General features: G+C 41.3%; 1 protein-coding gene across 1 annotated transcript in view; it reads left to right on the top strand.

The window, feature by feature from the left end:
* LOC124595706 (E3 ubiquitin-protein ligase RNF169-like) overlaps positions 1-14,029 on the top strand; it is an 89,787-nt gene that overhangs the window by 40,156 nt on the left and 35,602 nt on the right. The window contains exon 6 of the mRNA XM_047134572.1: positions 5,668-5,784. Coding sequence (XP_046990528.1) covers positions 5,668-5,784 — 117 coding nt within the window. The remainder of the gene's footprint in view (positions 1-5,667; positions 5,785-14,029) is intronic.

Below are 14,029 nucleotides of genomic sequence, written 5' to 3'. Positions count from 1 at the left end.
GAGCGTAAGATCTGTGCCCTTCAGGTGCAGTTACAATGTGCAAAGGAGGAACTAAATAGGTTGAGGAGGGTGAAGGGTGGTGGGGAATGGGAACTGGCAGTTGGCAATAAGGTAGCTAGGAAGAGGAGGTACTCAAGACAGTTTTACTTTGCCTACCTGCAATAGATATGACCAACTGTCAGAGTTGAGTGGAGAGGAGCCTCGTGTAGCCCCGTAGATGTAGGTAACTTGCAGCAGTCCTCAGCAATTAGGAGGCCTAAGTTAGTTGCAAAGTCTAGCAGAAAGAAGGTTCTGCTGCTAGGTAGTTCCCACGGTAGAGGTGTGGGCCAGCAGTTGCAGGAAGTGTTGGGGAGTGAGTACCAGGTCACCAGCATTGTGAAGCCTAGTGCAGGGTTGGCTCAGGTGACTGAAAGCATAGGGGAGTTATGTAAGAATCAGGTAGTTATAGTGGGTGGAGCAGGGAACAGTCTCGATAGGGACGGGGAATATGATGTCAGTGGTGACTTGGTTAAGATAGCTACTCAGACTGGTGGTACTAATGTGCATTTCGTGCAACTGTTTCAGCGTCATGATCGGCCTCACCTTAATGCGGCTGTTAGGTGCGTTAATGTGGGGCTGGGGAGGGCACTGATGGCGGAGGGCATGGATCACATCTCAGTGGTGCCAGTTAGGTCTATCAGTAGATGGGGTTTCACTAGGCATGGCCTGCACCTCAGTAGGTATGGGAGGGGGAGGCTGGCTAAGCTTATAGGTGACAGTGTAGTGGGTGGTGGTGGTGGTGGTGGTGGTAGTGGTATCACTCATGGAAAAATTCCTATAGTAGTTGGTGTTAGAGCTGCACCTTTTTTAGATTGAAGTCAGCTGATAGGTATACCTGCTTAAAGGAAGTGCCTCTAACTAAGGGCTCACCTCCAGAGGATGTAATGTTTCCAAGTAGAGAAGGAATTAGCATATTTCATCAAAATATAAGAGGCATTAGAGATAAAGTTAGTGAACTGCTAATAGATGCTAACTCTGAAATTATTGGTATATCTGAGCACCACTTAAATAATTTGATAATTCAGAGGCTTCCTTTACCAGGCTACAGATTAGCTGGCTGTTTCTCAAGGAGTTCCTTGCGGGGTGGGGGAGTGGCTCTGTACGTAAAAAAACAGTACTTCATTTGAGACCATAGACATATCACGACACTGCACTGAACAGATATTTGAAAGTTGTGCAGCATTAGTTGAATTTAGTGAAACTAAACTTCTAATTGCTGTTGTTTATAGGTCCCCTAACTTCGACTTCAGAGCATTTTTGCTTAAGCTAGAGGGGGTTCTTGATTCACTTTGTAGGAAGTACCAGAAAGTAGTTCTATGTGGTGACTTCAATATTAATTTTGTACATGATTGTGCAAGAAAAAGGATGTTGGTAGATCTCCTAAATTCATATGATCTGATGCAAACTGTGTTTTTTCCAATTAGGGTGCAGGGCAACAGTAGCACAGTCATAGACAATATTTTTATTCATTCTTCATTACTGGATGGGCATTCTGTTAGTAAAAGGGTGAATGGCCTTTCAGACCATGATGCACAAATTTTAACACTAAGAGGTTTTTGTACTCTAACCAATGTCGTATTTAATTACAAACTACGTAGGAAAGTTAATCCAACAGCAATAGAGTTTTTCAAAACTTGTCAAGGGACAAGAGTGGCAAGATGTTTATAGTGCCGATAATATAGATGATAAATACAATACTTTCCATAACACATTTCTCATGCTCTTTGAGAATTGCTTTCCATTAGAACATTCTAAACGGGTACTAGCAGTAATGGACAGCCCAGTTGGCTGACTAGTGGGATAAGGATATCATGTAGAACAAAGTGGGAATTATATCAAAATGTTAGAAGTAGTCACAATCAAGCTACGGTAGCCCATTACAAACAGTATTGTAAGGTGCTTAAAAATGTTATTAGCAAGGCAAAAAGTATGTGGTATGCAAATAGAATAGCTAATCCACAGGATAAAATTAAAGCCATATGGTCAGTTGTGAAGGAAGTGTCTGGTCAGCAGCACAAGGTTGACGATATAAAGTCAGTTTGCAGTAATAATGTTTCTGTTACTGATAAATCAGATATATGTACAGTATTTAACAAACATTTTCTGAGCTTTGCTGGTGAATTAAATAAAAATTTAGTATCTACAGGAAATCATATAAATTTCTTAGCAAATGCCTTTCTGAGATTGACGTCTGAAATACTCCTCTGTGATACAGACAAGAGGGAGATTGAGACAATAATCAAATCACTGAAGACTAAGGACTCTCATGGTTATGATGGAGTGTCTAGTAGAATATTAAAGTACTGTGCTGCACATGTTAGCCCTGTGTTTAGCCATATTTGTAAGTTTTCCTTTAGGAATGTTCAGTTTACTGAGCGATTAAAGTACTCAGTAGTAAAGCCGCTTTATAAAAAGGGAGAAAGGGACAATGTAGATAATTTTAGACCTATTTCTATGCCATCAGTGTTTGGAAAAGTTATTGAAAAGGCTGTGTATGTAAGGTTAATTGATCATTTTATATCACATGATTTGCTATCAAATGTACAGTTTGGCTTTAGAAGTCGTTTGACAACTGAAAATGCTATTTTCTCTTTTCTCTGTGAGGTACTGGATGGGCTAAACAAAAAGTTTCGAACGCTTGGCGTATTTTTTGATTTAACAAAGGCATTTGACTGTGTTGATCACACAATATTGCTCCATAAGTTGGACCATTACGGAATAAGGGGAGTAGCTCACAATTGGTCCACCTCTTACTTTAGCAACAGGCAGCAAAAGGTCATTATTCACATGTTGATAACGGCTGTGATGTGGGATCTGAGTGGGGTACTGTCAAGTGGGGGGTGCCCCAGGGATTAGTGTTGGGCCCGCTCCTGTTCCTTATTTATATAAATGATATGCCCTCTAGTATTATGGGTAACTCTAAAATATTTCTGTTTGCTGATGACACTAGCTTGGTAGTAAGGGATATTGTGTGCAACATTGACTCGGTTTCAAGTAGAGCAGTACATGACCTCAGTTCATGGCTTGTAGAAACTAACATTAAATCACAGTAAGACTCAGTTTTTACAGTTCCTAGCACACAATTCAACAAAACCTGATGTTTTAATCTCACAGAACGGGCATATGATTAGTGAAACTGAACAGTTCAAATTCCTAGGTGTTCAGATAGATAGTAAGCTGTCTTGGAAAGCCCACGTTCAGGATCTTGTTCAAAGGCTTAATACTGCCATTTTCACTATTCGAACGGTATTGAAAGTGAGTGATATTTCGACACTTAAATTAGTCTCTTTGCTTATTTTCATTCACTTATGTCGTATGGTATTATGTTTTGGGGTAACTCTTCCCATTCTAGAAGGATATTTTTGGCTCAGAAACGGGCGGTTAGGGCAATAAGTGGTGTGAGTTCACGAACCTCTTGTCGACCTCTTTTCACGAGTCTGGGTATTTTGACATTGGCCTCTCAATATGTATATTCCTTATTGTCGTTTCTTGTTACCAATATTAGTTTATTTCCAAGAATAAGCAGCTTTCACTTGGTTAATACTCGGCAGAAATCAAACCTCCATTTGGATTGGACTTCCTTAACTCTTGTGCAAAAAGGTGTGCAGTATACTGCTGCATCCATTTTCAATAAGCTGCCACTCGAATTTAAAAATCTTAGCAGTAATCCACGCGCTTTCAAATCGAAACTGAAGAGTTTCCTCATGGGTCACTCCTTCTATTCTGTCGAGGGGTTCCTTGAAAAATTAAGATGATTCTCATTGTATTGCTGATAGCGTTTGCTTAAACTTATGGACTGATTTTCTTTCAGGTTCATGAACATTTATTTTTATCTGTTATTACTTTTTATGTTGTAAGTTCATGTACTGACACGTTCCATGACCTTGGAGATTTGCTCCTCAATTTGGTCCTCAACTGACATTTAAATAAATAAAATAAATAAACTTCATTGCATCATCTTTAGGCTGTTTTTGATGCAGTACAGGTCGATATGATCCCCATGCACAACGCATCAGTTGCGAGAATTACTGGATATGCAGATAATGCGTCAGCACTCCAAACCCTCTGGGTTTCTGGTTCAGTCTGTCTACTCAGTTGTGTGCTAAAGGTCTGTAATCAGTGCTGTTGATGGTTAGCTCTGCCTTCATCTTGCAAGCAAGACTGCCTGTTGTTACTACTTCAGGTGGCCACTGCAAACCAGAGAGGATTACTTCTGATCTGAAGTGATACATGTTGTTGGCACAGACATGAGACACTACCTGCATTTGGCTGCATCATGTGTTCTTTGTGGCATCTGGAAGGAGCCATTCCACATCTTGGATGACTCATCCTGGTATTCACACAGCGTGCACAGTGCATTTCTTCTCCTCCTTGGCTGTCTATCCGTAAGGGGCTCCATTACGTGCCAATATTAGAGCTCCCACCACCAATAATTGCTCGCTCTGTGAATGCCCTGACCGTGCAGGCTAAAATGCTTTCTTTGAAACAGGGCAAGAGCTGCAGCTGGCTCAGGATCATTATCAGCAACAGATAGCACCTGAAATGTACTTGTAAGGCAAACTGGGGAGGCCTTTTGAACCTGTTCGTCTTCTGCTGCCTGCCACACTTTGACATTTCTCCCAGCCCTACATGACTGAGGGGTGAGCCCCAGTATGGGCACTAACCAGGCTGACAACAGCACTGGACACATTGGGGATATGTGGGGCATGGTGGGCATCACTTGGATCCCCACATCTATCTCCCGCAGTGATACCTATTGGCAACAACATCAAACTATATGACCGAAGCCAGCACTGCATGGAGCAGTGAGCAGAGGATGCGAACTCAGCTAGCATCCAAACACAGCATTCACAGAGGACTAAGCATGTTGTTAAAGATGGTGTAAATCTACGCTACACAATTCATATCTGTCAGTTTAGACCTCATAAATACATGGACAAACAACATATTAAATATCAAACTTCAAAAACACAGACAAAGCTGAATAAGTCACTTGCTTGTACTTAGCTTATAATTTGATGAACAAACAAACTGTTTTTCTCTTTGTGTCAGGTAAAGCACCATAGCATTCAAGCCAACCTTTGTGTTGATGGCAGCTTTCCCATTTTACCATATGGTGCCAGCACAGTGATAATATTTCAGTGGACACTGATGGCCTTAAGCAAGCAAACAGCATAGCTACTCCCTGGTTTTCCCGTATATGTCCTCAATATCTATTTATTAAATGAAACTGTTGTTTACAGTCCAGAGAGACATGTGAGCATAAAATGTTTTCAAGCTATAAAATTCAGCTCTTCCAACTCACTAAAGCAAAGGAAAAGGCACACATTGGTCAGAGACTAGTGGTACTCTAAGGCAGAGTGGGTGCATGAAAGATCTTTTGAAAGGATGTCACATTTACAGTAGTAAGGAAATACTCAACATTATTTGAGTATGTTACCTGACATGTAGAATAAACTAACAAAATTTGTGTAGTAGCTTGATCAGTATATTTACACTACCTATAATGAATTCATAGTGAAAAGAATTTTCTGCCAAAACCATTTTTGTTCTGATTACAACTGTGTGATAATAACATTCTTTATGTGAAATATTTGATTTTTTTTTTTTTCCTTTGCTGGGTTGTAGAGCGAAGCCGCAGCCGAAGTAGTGACAGCATTGATAGTGAAGACAGCATTAAACAGGAGCTGGTGCACTTTAAGCCTATTAGAATTGTTCCTCGTACACCCCCAAAGAAGATGCCAGGTAAGAATAATGCATGTATGAAGTAGCTTTGCTTGAAATCCATGGCTGTTGACTGCAATAGGTCACACTGGAGGGTAATTGTCTTCAGTTATATTTTGTCAAATTACTGTCTGTGGCAGTCAAATTGCATCATAGTATTAAGATTAAGAAAAACAGAGGCCAAAATGCTTTGTAATGCATTGTATAAATATTGTGAGCACACTTTGTTGGTTAGGTACTTGTTTCAAAGATTATATTCATCGTAAATGTTATGATGGGGAAAAGTCAAACAGACCTACCCCCGCCCCCCACCGCCACTTCCTCCCACACAGACACAAAATGAAAATTCTGTGTGTGTGTGTGTGTGTGTGTGTGTGTGTGTGTGTGTGTGTGTGTAATGTAAATGGACAGATAAAAAAATCTACTCACCAAGCGGTGGCAGGGTACACACGCACAAAAGGCTTTAACTGCCAGTGGCTCCTTCTTGTGGTAGAAAAGTTGAAGGTGAAGGAAGAGGGATGAAGGAAATGCTCTAGAGAGGTTTAGGGAAAGGGAAACAGTTCATATGTCACCCAGAACCCCGAGACGTACTGGACATGATGAGAAGGAAAGATGGTTTGTTGGGGACTGCACCGGATGAGATTTGAAAACCTGAGAGCTTAAAGATGAAAGACAGGGTAATATGCAAGACAGAGATTACTACTAAAAAATCGTGCAAGAGTGAATAAGAGTGAAAAGCTAAGTGCATTGTATATAACAGTGGTGAGAAGGGGACAGCGAAAAATAGAAGAGTCAGAAAATGAAAGACATAGAAAACTGAAATGGAGTGAAGAAAGGAGTAATTACTGTGAATAAATGCTGAGATGGAAGGCATTAACATAAATTAAGGCTAGGTAGGTGGGAAGAACAAAGGACATGTTGTAGTGCTAGTTCCCACATGTTGAGTTCTGAGAATCTAGATGGCACATGTGGTGAAACAGACACAGAGGTCATGACTGTCATATTGTACAGCATGCTCTGCAACAAGATATTGTGTGTTGCATGTATACACCCTCTGCCTATGCCCATTCGTCCTGACAGATAACTGGGTGGTAGTCATGCTGATGTGAAAGGCTGACAGTGTTTACATAACAGCTGGTATATGATGTGTCGTTTCACAGATGGCTCTCCATTAGATAGTCTATGTTTTGCCAGTTACAGGGCTTCAATAGGTGCATAGGGTAAGTTTTGCACCAGTGATGGTCACAGGGGTAGGAGTCACCGGGTAGGGAAATGGATGCAGAAGGAGCATAGGGTCTGACAAGGATATTGCGGAGATTGGGAGGCCGATGAAAAGCTATTCTAGGTGTCAAAACCTCGGACGGAATGGATCTCATTTCAGGGCATGGTTTTAGGAAGTCATGGCCTTGTAGAAGTAGATTCAAGACCAGGATGATACTGGGTGACAAGTGGTATGCTCTGAGGTTGTTTTTTAGAGTGATCAATGGTATGAGGATTGGATGTGCTGGCTCGGGGAATCTGCTTTTGAACTAGGCTGTTGGGATAATTAGTTCCAGTGAAGGCTGAATGAGGGAGGTGGTGTATTGCTGTAAAGAGTCTACATCTGCATCAGAACAAATACGTTTGTCTCAAATGCTATGTATATAGCTATGTGCTGACCATATACATGATTTTTTTTCCTGTAAAAATAACTAATCATTCCTAGTCAAGAATTCTCTGTAGTATAGATGTTGCTAACAGGGAACATCTTTAATCTCCATTTTAGTTATTCCTTTTTTGAAGGTGTAACAATTGCATTTGATACACTACATATAGTAATATTGCATTTTCAAATGTAATATTTGCATCCATCTGGAGTTAACCAATAGTTGGTGATACTTTTGAGACAGAAGGATGTTGGAAGTTACGAAGTGACACTTGATGTGTCATGGCTACAGAGGCTGAACACCCAAGTGTCGGATTCCTTTGTTGATGTGGTGTCACCGCCAGACACCACACTTGCTAGGTGGTAGCTTAAATCGGCCGCGGTCTGTTTAGTACATGTCGGACCCGCGTGTCGCCACTGTGTGATCGCAGACCGAGCGCCACCACAAGGCAGGTCTCGAGATACGGAATAGCACTCGCCCCAGTTGTACGACGACATTGGTAGCGACTATACGGACGATGCCTTCGCTCTCATTTGCCGAGAGACAGTTAGAATAGCCTTCAGCTAAGTTAATGGCTACGACCTAGCAAGGCGCCATTAGCCTTACATAGTTTGATAGTTATCGTATGAAATGTCTCAACAAGAAGAACGATGTATACAACAAGGAAAAATAGAAGTTAAGTATTCGAGGAGCTGCATACTTTTCTTATTAGCATTCAATACTTATCCTGTTCCAGACTTCACGCCAGTCGGGGTGTGTGTACGCGTGCCTTTCTTTCGGCTACCCGTCACTGTGGACTGGCTGCCTTGTCAGTCCACTACAGTTGATACTTGCACATCTTACCAACACTGGATACTGTATTTCATGCAAACGATGAACTATGAAATTTCACAATAGGAACTCTTCTTAATTACGTACATTTGCTAACTTGAAAGTTCTTCGCACAGAGAATCATAGTTTTGGTTGTTGTAACCTTTCATTGTTAAACTTTTTCATATGCCCTTTGTTCCTTTTAAGGTGAATATTTTTGAAATTGGCATTCTAATTACCATACTTGTGATGAATCGTGAGATATGTTGTGCTCCATATGAATTTCTGCATACATTGGGGTTTATGTAATGAAAATTTTCGACAGATTAAACTGTTTGTTGGTAAGACAAAAGTAGATGTTAAATACAACATGCAAGTTAAAGGGATCTGGAACTTCCATATGTTGTACTCTTAAGAATTTACACAGATTTATTACTTAATTCTTTGTATTTGTTGAAATTGTTATGAATATTAGGGATTTTATTAATTACAAAGAATTATAATAGCGTTATGTTTTTTTCTGTAATTGGAGGCTTACCAATGCAATGGTTGACATTGATTTATATATGATACATTTCTCTCAAAAAGAAGGGTGTTATCACCAAAATACTGTAGTTTCACCAGGGAAATTATTTTGATTCTTTCCTGTTTGTCCAACAACAGTAGTCATGACTCATTAATAACAGTTGCAACAGAAATTATAGTTAGAAAGCAAAATATTGAAGCTTGACAAAAGTGGTTATCTCTGAGTAGGAAAAATGTATTGACTTCCCAAATAACAATCAAGCGTTGAACTATGTCAAATTTCTCTGATAAATGGAGTTTGAGCACTGGGCATTTGGTAGAGTTATAATATTGAGAGAGAATAGAACCAATGATTTGTCTGTAAAGGAGCGAATGTTTACACATTATCTGAACAAGAGAAAACGGATAAACTACACAAAAAGCATATTATTGGAGATACAGCAAGCATAGTGAACAATACCCTTATGCCTAGTAATATAATTAACTCTAATATAGAGAATCATCGAAAGAATGTATCTAGAAGGTTAGAAACAATTTTTCTCCATTGTAATGACAAAGTGACATTCAGTAATGAAGCATACATAGTGTTGGTTATGTTTTAGTGGTTAATTTATTTTTGTGTCTGTGTAAATTGTAGACTGCTAGAAAATAATTTTGTGATAAAACCTGTCTTAGATGTGAGAACAGATTGAGATGGGAATGCAAGATGGGACAGACTGTTAAGTAAATAAACTGGATGATCTGTAGGTGTAATACCAAACAACTAACTAACCTGAAGGCAAAGAGATGGTAAAAGTAGATGTGTGTCATAATCAACATGGTAAAACATACTTATCCAACCAGGCATAATGTTGCAAATTCAATGTTAATTTTCAATTACAATTTTGTGACTTGCAAGTCGTTTCCACTATAAGCCTTATATTCCCACTGTAAACGTTACTACATATATTTATCAAACAAATCACAATTTTGGAAAGAAAAGTGGCTACTCACCATGCGGAGGAGAGGCTGAGTCACAGATAGGCACAACAAAAAGACTGTCGCTTTCGGCCAGTAAGGCTCTCATCAAAAATAGCAGTCTCTGGCAAGAGAAGCCACACTGTGAGCAGCAGCACCAGTGCCTGATGCAAGTGGTGACTGGGTGGGGGTAAGGATGGGGCCGGGGCAAGGAGAGGAAGGTAAGGGATAGTAAGGCAGGAGGGTTTTGGGAATGTGGGATGCATTGCAGGGAGAGTTCCCACCTGTGCAATTCAGAAAAGCTGGTGTTGGTGGGAAAGATCAATACTGCACAGGTTATGAAGCAGTCATTGAAATGAAGGATGTCATGTTGGGCAGCGTGCTCAGCATCAGGGTGGTCCACTTGTTTCATGGCCACAGTTTGTCGTGGCCATTCATGCAGACAGGAGGATGTATGGGTCAGGTCTTGCACGTAGACCTATTACAGGGATATGAGCCATGAGGTACGGAGTTGGGAGCAGGGTTTGTGTAGAGATGGACAAATATATTGTGTAGGTTCAGTGGATGGCTGAATACCACTGTGGGAGAGTGGGTAGGACATTTATGATTTCAGGGCACTACAAGAGGTAGTCAAAACCTTGGCGGAGAATGGAATTCAGTTGCTCCAGTCCAGGGTGGGACTGAGTTATGAGGTGAATGCTGCTCTGTGGCTGGACTTACAGACTTTGGGATGTTGGTGGGGGACTGGAAAGATAAGGCACAGGAGATTTGTTTCTGTACAAGGTTGGGAGGATAATTATGGCCTGTGAAGGCTTCATTGAGACCTCAGTATATTTCAAGAGACCACTTATCACTGCAGATGCGACGACCATGGGTGGCTAGGCAGTGTGGAAGGGCCTTCTTGGTATGGAACGGGTAGCAGCTGTCGAAGTGGAGGTATTGTTGGTGGTTAGTGATTTCAATATGGACAGAGGTACTGATGTAGCCATCTTTGGGGGTGGAGGTCAGCATCTAGGAAGATGGCTTGTTGGGTTGAGTAGGACCAGGTGAAGCAAATGGATGAGAAGCTGTTGAGGTTCTGGAGGAATGTGGATAGGGTGTCCTCACACTCGACCCAACTCGCGAAGATGTCATCAGTGAATCTGAACCAGGTGAGAGGTTTAAAATTTTTAGTGTTTAGGAAGAATTCCTCTAGATATGGACCATGAATAGGTTGGCATAGGATGGTGCCATGTGCCATACCCCGGATTTGTTTTTAGATAATGCCTGCAAAGGAGAAGTAACTGTGGATGAGGATATAGTTGGTCATGGCGCCTAGGAAGGAGGGTGTTGGTTTGGAATCCATAGGGCATTGGGAAAGGTAGTATTCAATAGCGGTAAGGCCATGGGCATTATGGATGTTAGTGTAAAGGGAAGTGGCATCAATAGTGACAATCAGGGCACCGTGTGGCAAAGGGACAGGAACTGTAGAGAGTCGATGGAGGAAATGGTATCTTTTATATAGGAGGGTAGGTTCAGGGTAATAGGTTGAATGTGTTTGTTTACAAGAGCAGAGATTCTCTCAGTGGGGCACAGTAACCGGCCACAATGGGGCATCCTGGGTGATTGGGTTTATGGACTTTTGGAAGTATGTAGAAGGTAGGACTTGGGGTAGTGGTAGCAGTGAGCAGAGAGATGGACTCTGGGGAGAGGTTCTGGGATGACCTAAGGGTTTGAGGAGTGACTGGAGATCCTGCTCGATGTCTCGAATGAGGTTGTTGTGGTAAGGTTTGTAGGTTGGTGTATCTGATAGCTGACGGAGTCCTTCTGCCAGGTAATCCTTGCTTGTCCGCAGGTAGGGTTACAAGGTCGGGATCAGTTTTAGATGGTGGACTGCAGTTCTTTCTGCATATTTAAGGTTAATTTGCTTGTTGAGGGGTTTGGGGAATGATGGTGGGGCAAGGTTTGAGGTTAAGAAATTGTGGGAAATTAATGGGGCGATTTGGGGACAGTGGGGGTGGATCACAGTTGGATTGAGGAGTGAACTGAGTTAGGCATGGTTCAGTATTGGTCTTTGGTTGAGTCTGATTGGTCAGATTGGTGGCGAAAAACTGGGAGAAGGAGAGAAGGTCTTTAACAAGTCCAGCATGATTGAATTTGGGAGTGGGGCAAAATATGAGGCCATTGCAAAGGACTGATATTTCTGTGGGGCTAAGGCTTCTCAAGCAAAGGTTCATGACTGTGTTTTGACTCCGTTTAAGTTCTGGATTCTGTGTGGTGGCGTGAGGGAGTGTTGGAGGATGGGGTAAATATAGTAGGTCTGTGAGACGGGTTGTCAGCTATGAGGGGACGTGGGGGAGGTTTGAAGGTTGTTGTAGAGGTGGTGGGCAGTGGTACCCCATGGCAAGAGTAGTAAGTGAGCAGCGTGGAGAGCTTTTTAAGGTGGCATTGTATATGTTGCTCTAGTTCCTGGGGGGCAAGAGTTTCAATGTGTCTTATAGGTACTAGGAATTTGGGACTGCATAGCAGAAGAATTTTGCAGATGGGGAAAGGTACTATAAGGAGGTTAGGGCTTGGTTGATATGGTTTTGGAGGACTATGTAGGTGAGGGCTAAGGATTGGTTGAATCTGAATAGATGGAGGTCATTGTGGAAGGAGGGATGGCAGCCAGAGATAAATAATTTGATGCTAAGGCATTTGGGGGGTGGGGGGGGGTGGGGGGGGGTGATTTAATGAGCCAAGCAACAATGCAGGAACAGTATGTGGGACTGGGTTCTGGCTAGGGGTAAGGAAACTTTTCTGTATTGACACAGATGGAAGGAGCAGGGATCCATGGTGGTAGAAAAAAAAATGCAATAAATCATGTAAATAATGTAGAATTATGACCGAAAAATTCGCAAAAATACACCCAAATATTTTGGGGGAAAATTACGAGAAGGATTAAATGGATGCAAAAGGTGGAGACAAGATGAAATGTGACGGAGTCAGTGATAGCGAAAGGCGAATATTCACTAAAATTGGCATGAAGTCACAATGAGATCGAAAAAAAGTGGATGCCAGGACATCATTGTCACAACAAAGTAAGTCTTGGAATGTCACATTTTCAGAAATATCAGAGATTCTACTACATTTATCTTTTGGTAGAATGCCTTTTCACTAGTAACTGATGTACCGCAGCAGTTTAGCAAAGTATGTTGTGTTACGGAATTCCAGGCAGTGACAAACATATGAAGAGCATGTGGAATGCTCAGGCTCATCATTTCCTACCTCTCAAGCAATGAAATTGACTTTTGCACCACTGCTACCCAATGTGGTGCCACAGCTTGTGGCTTTCTGTAGTGGGATCATGAGCTACCATTCACACAGGATGGCACAAATTCGATGTAGTTGTACAGCTTTTAATATGGCACCAAGTGAAATCATATGGGCTGATATAAATGTCATAGTGCAGGTTATTCATTAGAACTGTGACAAGAATTAAATGCAAGGAAGATGAAACCTAAATGTTCTATTTGGAAAATATATTTTCAAAGGGATGAATCGGGTACCACAAACACATTTATGAAAGAAATTACATTCAGAGATGAAGAGGCTATCTGCAGTGGCGAACTAACCACCATCTGGCATGTAAATGTCATTTGCAGACACGCTACTCTTCTAAGATTTTAGAATCTTGTTGTATTCCTTGATATAGGCATTTCAAATAACTAATTTTTAGTTTAACAGCTGACACATTATGTTCGGGAGCTATTTCCTTCACATAATCCACCATTTATACAATGATTGGTCTCACAAATCATGAAGTTTATATGACTCACTTTTTTGGAGCAACAAAAATTGTCCGTGACAACTGTGACAATTGCTCATGTTTCAATTTACTGCAACCAGGGAGCAGTGATGGAAAGAAAGTAACAACAAAATACAACCAAGTTGACTTTTTGTGGCATGACAAAACTTGTGTCTCTCAACTAGCACCACTAAAAACTGAGAGTTCACGCATGCAGCTGCATTGCAACTGCAACAACTATGGCAACACTTTTGTAGCATGTGTGAACCCAGCTTAATAGAATGTGTTCAGCCCACCTTCAGTGGGTGCTGAAGAGTTGGACCATTTGGAGGAAGGACTGCATCTTTACATTTCTCATAAATTAATTGTCTCTGGGATGTACAGGGCACTGGACAGTAAAAAGCACCACTTGCCTCCCTACTGCACCCATCTTGTCATCTAAATACCTGAAAAAGCACACAAGAATTTATGTCGTCATCCAAACAGTACCAGTGAAATTTAAATTTTTCAATTATAAGCCGAGGCATTGTGTCACTTCCATCACTATTTATGTGTAAAAGTG

Source organism: Schistocerca americana, chromosome 2, assembly GCF_021461395.2.
Source record: "Schistocerca americana isolate TAMUIC-IGC-003095 chromosome 2, iqSchAmer2.1, whole genome shotgun sequence".
NCBI lineage: Eukaryota > Metazoa > Arthropoda > Insecta > Orthoptera > Acrididae > Schistocerca > Schistocerca americana.
The sequence above is the reverse complement of the archived record's forward strand: the minus strand, read 5'-3'. Positions and strand labels throughout refer to the sequence as shown.